Source organism: Alosa pseudoharengus, unplaced genomic scaffold, assembly GCF_046254945.1.
Source record: "Alosa pseudoharengus isolate Yale_2024_CS ecotype anadromous, Long Island Sound unplaced genomic scaffold, YU_APseudo_1.1 YU_APseudo_1.1_scf_1, whole genome shotgun sequence".
NCBI classification, from domain to species: Eukaryota; Metazoa; Chordata; class Actinopteri; order Clupeiformes; family Clupeidae; genus Alosa; species Alosa pseudoharengus.
In genome coordinates, this window is record NW_027468564.1 from 36,021,515 (window position 1) to 36,035,094 (window position 13,580).

A 13,580-nucleotide genomic window follows, 5' to 3' on the forward strand; every position below is an offset into this window, starting at 1 on the left:
CACACACACACACACACACAAGCCTAACAGAAGAAGAGAGCCAAACAGGTACACAGGTACACACACACACACACACACACACACACACACACACACACACACACACACACACACACACACACACACACACACACACACACACACACACACACACACACAAGCCTAACAGAAGAAGAGAGCCAAACAGGTACACACACACACACAGGTACGACCAGAAGTATCTTATAAGCCAGAAAGCATTTAGATTCAGTCATTTGTGCCATTGTTTTATATCAGGAATGTAATGGGAGCGCACAAGCACACACACACCTCACTCACTCACTCACACAGTCAGTCACTCACTCACTCACTCACTCACACAGTCAGTCACTCATTCACTCAGTCAGTCAGTCACTCACACAGTCAGTCAGTCACTCACTCACTCACTCACTCACTCACTCACTCACTCATTCACTCACTCACACACTCAGTCAGTCAGTCAGTCAGTCAGTCAGTCAGTCAGTCACTCACACACACACACACACATACACACATACATCTAGGTTTTACTGCATGTGTTCCATCTTTACTGCATGTGTTCCATCTTCACTTAATTGTGATATTTTGGACAGTGCACTATGTTTTCCTTGTGTATTCCAGAGGAACTAGTTATCTTGGGGTAATAGTGAGACACACAAACACACACTAATCTTTCTTTCCTTCTCTTCCTCAGTCTGCCGAAGTGGCCATCAGTGATGACGAGCTTCCTGCTGACGTTGACTTCAATGACCCCTTCTTCTCCGAGGAGCTCGGCAACACTTGTAAGGGTCTTCCCATTCTTTGTATCTGTGTCTTGTGTCAGGACTTTTTTTCACAAAGTATAGATATGACAAAATATAGAGAGAAAGTGATTATTCTGTCCTCTGGTTACTGCTGTGATGAAAGAACGCGTAAATGTTTTTTCCATTACACAAAATGAAGTTTGAGACCTCTGAACTCTTCATTCTGATTGGTCCACAGCCCTGAAGAGCAAAGCCAAGGGCAAGAAGAACAAAAGGGAGGTGGAGGAGAAAACGCCGGAAGAGATGGAGGAGGCGGAGAGGCAGAAGGTGCGTGTGCGTGCGTGTGCGTGTGTGTGTGTGTGTGTGTGTGTGGTCAGTGGCTACATGATGATATGAAGTGGCCTTGCGGTAATGTGCTAATGTCTGCATCATATATTTATGTATAGGAGTAGATATGATTGTTTGTGTTTTCCTGAATGTTAAGGCATACCTGTGTGTGTGTGTGTGTGTGTGTGTGTGTGTGTGTGTGTGTGTGTGTGTGTGTGTGTCCCTCAGGCTGAGATGGCTCTGCTGATGGATGACGACGAGGGCGAGCAGCACAAGCACTTCAACTATGACAAGATCGTGGAGGATCAGAATCTGAGCAAGAAGAAGAAGAAGAAGCTCCTGAAGAGCAACACACCCCTGGAGGAGGATAACTTCCAGGTCAGACCCTTCAGCACCACCACCAGCACCTCTTCCTCTCCCTCTCCCACCCTTCACCACCACCACCTCCTCCTCTTCCTCTCCCACCCACCCTTCACCACCACTATGCCTCCTCCTCTTCCTCTCCCACCCTTCACCACCACCACATCCACCTCCTCTTCCTCTCCCACCCTTCACCACCACCACATCCTCCTCTTCCTCTCCCACCCACCCTTCACCACCACCACATCCACCACCTCCTCCTCCTCTCCCACCCTTCACCACCACCACATCCACCTCCTCCTCTTCCTCTCCCACCCTTCACCACCACCACATCCACCTCCTCCTCTTCCTCTCCCACCCTTCACCACATCCACCTCCTCCTCTTCCTCTCCCACCCTTCACCACATCCACCTCCTCCTCTTCCTCTCCCACCCTTCACCACCACCACATCCACCTCCTCCTCTTCCTCTCCCACCCTTCACCACATCCACCTCCTCCTCTTCCTCTCCCACCCTTCACCACCACCACATCCTCCTCTTCCTCTCCCACCCACCCTTCACCACCACCACATCCACCACCTCCTCCTCCTCTCCCACCCTTCACCACCACCACATCCACCTCCTCCTCTTCCTCTCCCACCCTTCACCACCACCACATCCACCTCCTCCTCTTCCTCTCCCACCCTTCACCACATCCACCTCCTCCTCTTCCTCTCCCACCCTTCACCACCACCACATCCACCTCCTCCTCTTCCTCTCCCACCCTTCACCACCACCACATCCACCTCCTCCTCTTCCTCTCCCACCCTTCACCACCACCACATCCACCTCCTCCTCTTCCTCTCCCACCCTTCACCACCACCACATCCTCCTCTTCCTCTCCCACCCACCCTTCACCACCACCACATCCACCACCTCCTCCTCCTCTCCCACCCTTCACCACCACCACATCCACCTCCTCCTCTTGCTCTCCCACCCTTCACCACCACCACATCCACCTCCTCCTCTTCCTCTCCCACCCTTCACCACATCCACCTCCTCCTCTTCCTCTCCCACCCTTCACCACCACCACATCCACCTCCTCCTCTTCCTCTCCCACCCTTCACCACATCCACCTCCTCCTCTTCCTCTCCCACCCTTCACCACATCCACCTCCTCCTCTTCCTCTCCCACCCTTCACCACCACCACATCCACCTCCTCTTCTTCCTCTCCCACCCTTCACCACATCCACCTCCTCTTCCTCTCCCACCCTTCACCACATCCACCTTCCTCTGCAGTGCCCTCTGTCTCTTCTCTTTTTAGTGTTGTTTGATTTTCATCACTGGGTAAATAGTCAGATGGATGTTTAATGAAAGGACTTGAAAGTGTCAAATGTTGAGCAGAAGTTTTGAAATTTCACTAAGCTTGAGCCTTGAGAATGCAAGGCCAATTTCTATAAGCTTGGACCTTAAAAATGCAGGAAAACTGTTCTGGTCTCTGTTTATGCTTCTCATGTTGCCGTTAAGGCATCACGTTTCATTTCACTTTTACCTCCAGGAAACCTCTCTCACACTTTTGAACTTTTTCCTTAAACATTATAATTATAATATTTTTCCTTATACATATAATTAGACAGAATGGACATCCTATCCTCAGCAATGGTACAATCTATGTCCTGAAGAATAAATTGTCTGATGAGGGCATTGATAACTGATGTAGTTGATTTAGTTATTCCATTATGCTTCAGTAAATAATAGGGTATAAAGCAGGGGAGTTCACATTGCGCTGAGCTCGGTGACATTACATCTTTGGGACATTGCCTCTACCAAGAGCAACCTAGCGGCGAGCGCAGTGCATGCCACGCGTTGCGTTTGTCCACTTGTTGGCATACATTATAACGAGCGTCATTTAGGGATCCTAGTAAAACAGTCAGCACTGGAAGGTACACCAAAGTGTTGCTATGCCAACGCCCATTCTACTCCTTCCTTCAATTCTGTGTTCATTCCACTGACCTTCCTCGTTCTCTCCTTTTCACAGGTTGACCTGAAGGACCCTCGGTTCGACGCCATGTTCACATCTCACCTGTACAACCTGGACCCGTCAGACCCCGGCTTCAAGAAGACCAAAGCCTCGCAGAGCATCGTGGCAGAGAAGCAGCGCCGCCGAGAGGAGAAGGAGCGGAGGCAGGAACAGGAAATGGCTACCAAGAAACAGGAAGTGGACAGGGACGGGTCGACGTCGACGTCCAAGAGGAAAGAGGTGGACCCCAATCTGTCTTTGCTTATCAAGAACATCAAGAACAAGACGGAACAGTTCCAGGCCCGCAAGAAGCAGAAGATGTCTTAGAACGTTCTGGAACAGTTCCAGGCCCGCAAGAAGCAGAAGATTCTAGAACATTCTGGTTTTGGAAGGTGGGAGACCCACCTGCTTGATTAGGGGGTTACTGCTCTCATTTCTTTGCATCATGCAAAAACAACCTACGGACTGATGCACGATATAACCGCAAAAGCTGTGGTCAAAAGCATCCCATAATTTACACACACACACCTGTGTCTATCATGACTTATGAGAACTGCTGCCCGGAACACCATTTTATTTTTGGATTCTGGACTATCTATATAAACTTTTAGTGTTTTGAGACTTAAGATTTGTCTTTATCCATCGTCTTTATCCATCATCATTATTAAAAGAGGATTCAGAAAAGAAGTCACTTTCACAGAAATACTGTTAAACGTGTTTTATTGTTCTATTTTGATACCAATGCACACATTCATGAGTCTGTTGGCACTTGCACACAGGGAGAGATAGGCAGAGAGAGAGTAATGGCAGGTATGTATGACAGGCACGTCGAGCACTGGAATCTCACAGGTGGTCTAACTCCCCTTAGAGCACCCACCACAGGCCAGTCAGATTCATCAACAAACAAACAAACAAACAAACATGTAGAATAAGTGGTGTTAAAATAAACAAAACCATTATTTATAAAAGGGCAGTTCTGTACAGTTAGTGCAACATGGTGTATCAGAGAGTCGCTGTCTTTTATCGGATAGGTTCCTCTGCAGCACCAAGATGGAGTACTTCTACATACATTGCACACAGCACACTCTTACGGCTTCCACACACAGTTGCGTTCCGTCAACGCATGCCAGTAGTAGGTGTTCCTGACGTATAACCGTAATTTGATTGGTTGGTGCCGTCTGTTTGTAAAGTTATTCATAATTTGATTGGCTGGTGCAGCAAAAGTTGACCACCTTAACGCGAGCGACGGGAGCAACGCGACGCAACGGACCCACAATTCAGTTCGGCAACAGATGACGTAAGCCCATGTAAAGTGGACGTGACGCGTCTCCTGCACCGCGCCGCACGCAACTGTGTGTGGGAGCCGTAACTCTCTCCTTGAACATGGGGCTTCACTGACTGCAAGGCTGAGGTGAGCTGCTCCAGGGAACTCTACTGGAGAACCACGGCTCCAAAGGGAACGATAGTGCTGTTCTAGCAGCAGTTCTATTTAACAACACTACCAGCTACATTGGATGTGGCTTCACTCACTGACCAGGTGTGAATTTCTTGAGGTAACTGATGCTGAAGCAAGCAAGCAGGCAGAGCTCGAGTTACTTGAGCTGGCCAGCTCTTGCAAAGTTTTTTTTTTTTTCCGTGTGCAGATGACTATAGATGCGTTCTTGACTATAATTTTCTACATCCATACTGACCATATATATGGTGGAACACCTTCTCTTTGGAACTTCATAGGATTCTAGATAAGAATTCTGATGCTGTAGAACGTGTCTAGACCAACTGCACAGCACCATTTTCACCATCATATTCATGTGAATTCTATCCATTTAGTATTCATTTGACCCTTAGATGCTGTTGTTAGGCAGTGAAAAATGTAAACAAATGTGAAGAAATCATCAGAAACAGCATATAAATGCAAATGTATATGAGGTTCCAAAAAGGGAAAAGATAGTTGGTCTAGCAGCATGTCTACAGCAACACTATCAGCTAGGGATGTAACGATACCCTCAACTCGCAATGCGATTACGAGTCACGATTTCAAGTTCACGATGCGATTTTCTAACGATTTTTTAGTTAAATTAGTTACAGTCAGTGTTTCCCGCAGGAAATAGGTTAGTTAAGGTGTCGATTTTTTAAAGGTGTTTATCAATTTTTAGCGGATTCACGATGCATCGCTACATCCCTACTACCAACGCTATATTTGAAGAATGTAGTCAGTGTTAAGCCCTGTGCTCTGTCTGTAGGAGTGTGGACGCCGTCTTGTTAGTGTCTAAACCACTAGCATCTTTGCTAATGCTTCTTCTTCTGCTGTTGGCTCAGAACTTTTATGTAATCTTCATATTGGCACAGATTTTCATGACGACACAAAATAGAAAAGTTAAAGTTTAAATCACAGTAATATTGTGAATACATATAAATATTACCACTTTTGTTTGGCAAATTTCGTTTCTTTTTCAGAAACATAAAAATTGTGCTAGTAATGCTGGCTATAAAATAGTCTTAGAATTACTGGAAACATCATCCAGAAAAAAAAAACTCATTGTCGTTACGCAGTTATAGCTTGTACACAACTACTTATATCAACACATGAGACCATTGTTATAATAACAGCTTAATAGAATATTAATAATAAAACGAAAAAACATACATGTTTTTGGGAGGATAGTGAATCCTGCCCCAGGTAAGACATTGAAACGTAGCTAGTTGTAAACTTTGAAAGACCATAGTCTGAAAAGAAACATCAGTGCTTATCTTTTCACACAAAAGTGACTACCATGGAAATTATCTCCATCACAGTAGTGATGAACCTAGAAGTTCAAGAAAATCAAAACTTAGTGTTTTCTTTTTAAGGAATGTTTAAGTGTGTTTGAGAGGGAGACTACTAACTGTATTTCTCGGACCATACAGATGGAAAAGTGGGACCAGTGAGCTAAAAAAAAAAAAACACAGGACATCTTAACTACAGCGCTTTCTGTACATCGCACACTGTAGGTGTCACACAGCTATTGAATGAGTTTGATTGACAAACGCTGCGTGACCTTTCTTTCTTTCTATCCATCCGTCTTGGTCCCCCTTTTCCTGTACCCAACCCCCCACCACCATCACCACCTTCCTCAGGATCAAGCGTAGAATATGAGCTCCGGGATCTGTCCGCCCTGCACGCCGGTTCCGTTGGTGCTGTCGGACGAGCACTGGAACTGGAAGGTCACCTTGCCGCACTGGACCTCGGTCATGCCCTCCTGGCCGAAGTAACTGAGCTCGTTCCCGTCCAGCACCACGCTGGCAGTGTGGAACGTGTCCGGTTCTATCTGCACCGGGTGCTCGAACCACACGGGGAACGTGTTGCTCGAGCCGTCCGAGAAGTACTTGGCCACGCTGACGCCGAGCGTGGCGCCCTGCCGCTTGAGCTCGATGCGCGCGCTGTACTCGGCCGACCCGCAGCTCGACCCGTACAGGCCGAAGCCGGCGACGAAGACGCGCCGGTCGACGGCGAACTGGATGCTGTCGCAGCGGCCGCGGTAGCGCCACTGGTTGCTGCGGTAGGCGCACGACTGGAAGCGGTGGCAGCGTTGCGGCGCCAGCCCGGCGCGAGGCTCGCGCACGAAGCGCAGCGCGGGCTTGCGCGCCGCCGTGTGCCACAGGAACACGTCGTTGGTCTCGGCCAGCGTCAGCAGGCCCGACTGCGCCGGCCCGTTGGCGAACTCGTCCAGAGGCATGGCCGGCACGCGGATCAGGTAGAGCGCCTTGCCCAGCGCCTCGCGCTTGTTGTCCGTGCTCGGGACCACGCCGCTGCGCCCGCACTCCGCCTCGGCCCAGCGCAGCGCCGCGTCGAACACGGCCGTCTCCTTGGCGTTGAGCGTCTCGCGCCGCAGGATGCTCTCCAGCGTGGGCGCGTCGATGTCGCAGAAGCCGTCCGAGCGCAGCGCCAGCTCGGCCTGCGCGTCGATCACCTCCCAGCAGCGCTGCGTCAGCTCCGGCTCCTCGAACAGGCAGCTCTGCGACAGCAGCACGCAGGCGTTGCGCGCGCTCAGCGACGTCTCCAGGAACGCGACGCAGGCGCGCGCCAGGTGCGGCACGATGTACTTCTTGGCGGCGTACAGCGTGGCCAGCACCGTGTCGGCGCACAGGTCGATCTCGTCACAGTAGATGTACCTGAGGGAGAGCAGGAACGGAGGACAGTCAGTGTCAGAATTGTCCAGTAACACTATATTAGCATTGCCCAGTAACACTTTATTAGGATTGCCCACTAACATTGTATTAGCATTGCCCAGTAACACTACATTAGCATTGCCCAGTAACACTACATTAGGATTGCCCACTAACACTATATTAGCATTGCCCAGTAACACTTTATTTGCCCAGTAACACTATATTAGCATTGCCCAGTGACACTATATTATAACACTATATTAACATTGCCCAGTAACACTATATTAGCATTGCCCAGTAACACTTTATTAGCATTGCCCAGTAACACTATATTATAACACTATATTAGCATTGCCCAGTAACACTTTATTAGCATTGCCCAGTAACACTATATTAGCATTGCCCAGTAACACTATATTATAACACTACATTAGCATTGCCCAGTAACACTTTATTAGCATTGCCCAGTAACACTATATTAGCATTGCCCAGTAACACTATATTAGCATTGCCCAGTAACACTATATTAGCATTGCCCAGTAACACTATATTATAACACTATATTAGCATTGCCCAGTAACACTATATTAGCATTGTGACACTATATTAGGATTGTCTGGTAACACTACATTAGGATCATCCAGCAGAGGTGTAAAAGTCCGGCTTCAGAAAGTAAGTCCTGCCACACTTTAACCACTCACTTAATCAGCTGATTCTGATTAGCACAACTCTTAAGCCAGGTAGATCAGCTAATTAGTGAAATCACATGTGTTAAGCACACAGGTAGAACCAATACATGGCAGAACTTTTACTTTCTGGAGCCGGACTTTCACATCTCTGTCGTCCAGCAACACTACATTAGGATCATCCACCTACAGGAACTTTACAGATGATTCTTCTTCTGAAATTCAAGCTCAGCCTTTCCAATTGTTAACTGTACACCAGCTAAACTCAGACATAAACTGTAGTAAATAGTGTGTCAGTAAACATACATAGGTTGTATAAATCTGAGCATCTGTAGATAGTCTAAAGGGGACTTTCCAAAAAAAGTGTGTGACCGGCTCACTTGGGCAGCATATCTGCACAAATCAGACATATCATCCCGTCGCATAAACTTCACCACTTCACTACATGCACAAGCTTTACTGGTTTCACTGACTTTACCGCCATCAGTTATTCACATCCTGTAATGCAATGTGGAAACAAGATATGAAAAGGGAAGACTTTCTGTAGAATAGCCAGCTATAAGGAAGTAGAATTTGGTTTACAGGAAGCTGGGGTTTGGTATACAGGGTCTACAACATTGAATGGTCAATGACCGTAGCACAGGAAGTCAGGTTTGGCTAACAGGAAATGACCACTTGGTGGACAGGATGTGAGCTAAATGTGTGTGTGTGCGCACATCTTACTTTAGCATGGCTAGGAAGGAAGGAGGCTCCACATCTGGGATGCGGATCTCGTCCTTGTCCTCGGCCAGCTCCCCGTAGAACATGGCGTGGAACACGGAACTCCCGACCGCCAGCACATACTGTCACACAGCAGTGGAGAACAGCATCTTTACCACAGTGCCATTTCAATGAAACGTACATGTCATGGACACACACATAGAACAAGTATACACTCTCTGACATGTGCATCTTACCCTGCACACAAACACACAACAAACACCCACCCACCCATATAAACCCACACATGCACGTACTGTAAAGTAAATTAGATGGGCTGCAACTGACAATTACTTTCGTAGTCGATTAATCTGTTGATTGTTTTTCCGATTAACCCATTACTTTTATGATCGATAACATATCAGAAAATGGAAATAAAATGCCAATCAGTGTTTTTAAAACCTCAAAACCAATTACCAAAATGGTTGGAAATTAATGAAATGGTTGAATACTAATTAATTAATCAATATATTGTTGGAGCCCTAGTTCTAACTTATGGAAAGTAAATAACAAGCAGGAACACAGACAGACAGCCACTTACTTTGTGTCCCGGTACTCTTTGAGTGCCCCCTGGTGGACCCACCACGAAGTGCACGTCGGCCATCTGTTCATTGTTGAACATGACGGAGTTCCTGCAGACCAGAACCACAAAGCAACAATGACGGCATTATGCTCCCTCTGCATCATTGTTACCATCAGGGCAGACACACTGGCACGCCATGCAGCCTGGCACTTTGCTCACCGTGCCAACCGTGACTACGGCAACGAACAACCAGCCTAAAACACCTTTGTAGTTGTGGCAACTTAGTTATCGGAAATTAAATGTAAAGATCAGAGATAATTAGTAGCAACAGCAGCAACATAAAGGACAATAAGTACTAGTTTCCCAGTACAACAGACAAAAAGACACAGAGCTCAAGCATAACTTCATGCTGTTGCAAAAAAAACCCTCACTGGAACACAGCATTGTGTTAGCAAGGCCACTATCAAAAGGGCAGGACAAAGATGCCCTGGTCTGGCTCATCTCTTTCAGGAAACATGGAAGGACACCATTTAATATAGCTGTCTGAACACACAACACCTATTGCTGTTATCGTTGTGTGAAATTGTGTGAACAGGGGGGTATTCCAAGTACGTGATTTAGTGACAAACCTAGGTAAGTTAACTCAGAGTAAGTGATAAACCTCCTAACAGAAGAGCTGTATGGCTTTATTCTCCTAACAAAACAATCCCATAGGGCTATTGTTGTAGGAGGTTTACCACTTACTCTTAGTTAACTTACCCAGGTTTGCCACTAAGCCACATACTCGGAATACCCCCCAGAAGTGCCATTTTGTTCTTGTATGGTTTGTTCTTGTACGGTACATGGATGAGAGTTCTGTGAGAAAGCAACAGCTCTCACACAATACTGAACACACTAAAATAATTAGGTTTAAGTTTAAACAAACCATAACTCAATTTCATGAGACAGTTCTAGTGTTGCTGAAACACACACACACACGCACACACACACACACACACACACACACACACACACGCACACACAGGTATGCGCACACACACACACACTACAGTTGTGTTACAGTTAAAAACAGACATAACAGTAAAGCCAGTGAGGGCGTGTTGGGGGATACCTCTCTCTTATCGTTGGATAGAGGCCTTGCCAATTGCAACCCTGGATCGTGTTGTTGTTGCTGATGTTCTGCTGTTGGTACTGTTGCACGGCGGTCGTAGACGGCTGAGAAGATGCTGGAGCCGGTTTCTTGGTGCTCGGGTAAAGCTCTGCCGCCATCCTTCAGTTGTGTCCCCGGAGTATCAGGGCGATGTCATCGTAGACTGACGGGCGTCATTGGGCCGTTTTAAAAGCTGTGGTGAATTAGAGGCAAGAAAATGAAGGCATGCTGTGCATGTAGGCTTTGACAGTTCAGTTGTGCCTATCAATTACAATGAGATGGTCATACCTAGCCTAGAAAACCAGACGCACCCTAGCGGCGGCAAATTAATTTGCTCAGCCTGTACACATTGTATACATTTCAATGATATAGGATGGCCCGCCAGGCTAGGTCATACCGCCAGCTGCAAACATCTGACAACAGCCACCCACAAACCAATCATTGATGGGCTGGATACTAAGTAAAATATAAAATCTTACTGGGTAGCCAAAGGATATAGGTTTATTTGCCATGCAAGCCTACACACTGATATCATGATAAAACGAACTAAATCACTCAAACAATATCAGTTGCCTAATGAACTAGTCCGCTGTTTTGGTCAAATCGCAACGTTCATTGACATAAGTTAACGTTAGCACACTCCCAAGCTAACAACAGCTACATCCAACATGGCAAATCTATTCAGTTTGCTTTGTTCTTGGGATGGTTTGCGTGCAGCAGGGGGTTGACATCAGCTTGAATAAAAGTCTATCCTAGAAATCAAATCCCATTTTCTATGAGTCATTAGTTCTGGAATTTTGCTAGCCAAAGAGCTAAGAGCTCACGTTAACATTACAGCTTGTTCTTCCACCAACTGCAGCATGATAAACCGTAAATTATTAACACCTCCACGTAATGTACATACACTGTCATATTTCGCATCATTGTGAAAATATAAAGGTATACATGACTCACCATATGCGTTGTGTCGACAATGAATCGAGCTCCCAGAAACTTAAGCTACATCAATCGTTTGATGCAACAGGAAGTCTGCCAAAAAAGCGCTGGCTCTCCAACTAGCTAACTCGCTAGCTATGGTTAGCTTTCTTGTTTGTTGTGGAAATAAAAAGGCCCGGTGCGTAATATACCACTACGAAATCTTATCTGTTCCATGTCTAACACTAAGAACAATGTCAGTGTATTACCTGTGACATATCCGATACCATATCGGCTCTTCAGATTAGTGTCGGAAAAAGTTGGATTTCCACCATCTTTCCCCGACACCGTGTGTGAAGGGAACGACTAGCCAAAAACATACAGGCGCTCCTATTGTTGTTATGGGAGGTCTCGCGGTCTGGCTCAAGGGGGCCGAGTCTACGTCAGATTCCATAGTTCCATTCGCTCAGGCTACAGAAACAGTAGTTAAGAATACAGACAGCAGCTACAATTTAGTAAAAAAAGAAATATATAAAAATAAATATATTATTACTATGAGGGTTGTTATAAAATACCATTGTAATCATTTGTTGTATATCTGAACATTATATTTTCCATGAATAATAGTGGAATAATAGTGGATTGATAGCTGTTGGGAGTAGCGCATTAGGCTACATGGCCCTAGGCAAAGTTGTTGTGAAATGTTCCAAACCAAAAGGACATCTTCCTTACTTTCTATCCTTTAAAATAAACGTATGATTGGTCAGCAGCATATTTTTTTTCTTGGTCGCCTATCTTGTAAACGTTCACTATACAAGCGCTCTGACCAAAAACAACCACAAGGTGGAAGTAGCCTACCGTAGCATTCTCCCCGTCGATTTCATTCGCTTAGCCTGGCACATCACCACCGTCAACAAATATGCACACCCTAACTTAGACGATGACAGTGGGCCCTGGGGGATGAGCTAGAGGGAAGATGCAACACAGATGAAGCAATAGAAGGAACACAAACACTCACAGGTTAATCTAGGAACATTGAATTTAGGTAGGCTACAGAAATGTCTGTAGGCTATTTACACTTCTGCCAACATGTCAAGTTTGAGCCAGTCGCCTTTGTCTCGATGCAGTCAATGAACTCTTCCTTCTGGCGTAACCTGGAGGGGATATGCCCTTATAAAAAAGAGGCACTCACCCGATCCTCTGATCACCAGTTGATTTCTTGCCAGCACTCGAAGGAAAACCAGTGGTTAATCCAAGTCCAACCTTGTATTGTCCCCTCAAAAAGAATGACCAGACACCAGAAAGTCTTTTAACCCTTCCTTCCTAGAAGTAGTTTATTTTATAAGTATAATAGTATTACAGAAAAAGAAGCAAAATATTAGGAATATATATATAAAAATGAAGATTACAGAAAAATAAATGAAATAACCGCATATAAAAAAAAACACCCCAAGTAAAAGTAAAAATGTTTTCTTTTTCTCTTAAGAGAGAAAAGAAACAGCAGGGTCCCTACTCTAGCCTTGTTTTAACCACAAGTGTCAGACAAAATCAAGGAGAGAGATGTCTCTCACCTCTTTCTTTTTTTAGTCATTGCCCTGTTCCTAAATATGGTAAGTGGCTATATGATTGGCAGATTTTCTTTGTCTGTCCTAGACAGGCACTGTAGTGTGACCTTGAGATGACCTCCTCCAGGATGCTCTTTGTGTGTTCAACAATGCACAGCTACACAGTGTGACAATGTTAGTTCGAACACAACATTATTTTCCATTTCTTTCATACAAACATGATTTTATCTTAATGATACTAACAACACGCCTCTTAAAACATGCTTCAAACAGGATGACATCTAATTTTATAGGCCACTGCTATATTAACCCCATCACCACTCCACTCAGCCTCCCAGTAGCAGCGTCCAGACTGACCCGCACTGACTAGACTCTGACCCAGACTGTCAC

The 13,580-nt window shown here is 45.9% G+C and overlaps 2 protein-coding genes across 4 annotated transcripts in view; one reads left to right on the top strand and one right to left on the bottom strand.

Moving 5' to 3' along the window:
- esf1 (ESF1 nucleolar pre-rRNA processing protein) overlaps positions 1-4,169 on the top strand; it is a 9,918-nt gene extending 5,749 nt beyond the window's left edge. Inside the window, exons 12-15 of the mRNA XM_076288302.1 lie at positions 713-800; positions 1,000-1,088; positions 1,317-1,466; positions 3,465-4,169. Of these exons, the coding sequence (XP_076144417.1) occupies positions 713-800; positions 1,000-1,088; positions 1,317-1,466; positions 3,465-3,773 (636 nt within the window). The 3' untranslated portion in view covers positions 3,774-4,169. The remainder of the gene's footprint in view (positions 1-712; positions 801-999; positions 1,089-1,316; positions 1,467-3,464) is intronic.
- Positions 4,150-13,580, bottom strand: part of btbd3a (BTB (POZ) domain containing 3a) — a 41,269-nt gene continuing 31,838 nt past the window's right edge. Inside the window, exons 1-5 of one of the 3 annotated variants that reach the window (XM_076288316.1) lie at positions 11,665-12,004; positions 10,672-10,903; positions 9,579-9,669; positions 9,002-9,120; positions 4,150-7,595 (exon numbers count right to left, since the gene is read on the bottom strand). In XM_076288316.1, the coding sequence (XP_076144431.1) occupies positions 6,563-7,595; positions 9,002-9,120; positions 9,579-9,669; positions 10,672-10,829 (1,401 nt within the window). In that variant the 5' untranslated portion in view covers positions 10,830-10,903; positions 11,665-12,004 and the 3' untranslated portion in view covers positions 4,150-6,562. Of the gene's footprint in view, positions 7,596-9,001; positions 9,121-9,578; positions 9,670-10,671; positions 10,904-11,664; positions 12,005-13,580 lie in introns of those variants that run through there. The other 2 variants (XM_076288323.1, XM_076288330.1) reach the window with 2 other exon arrangements.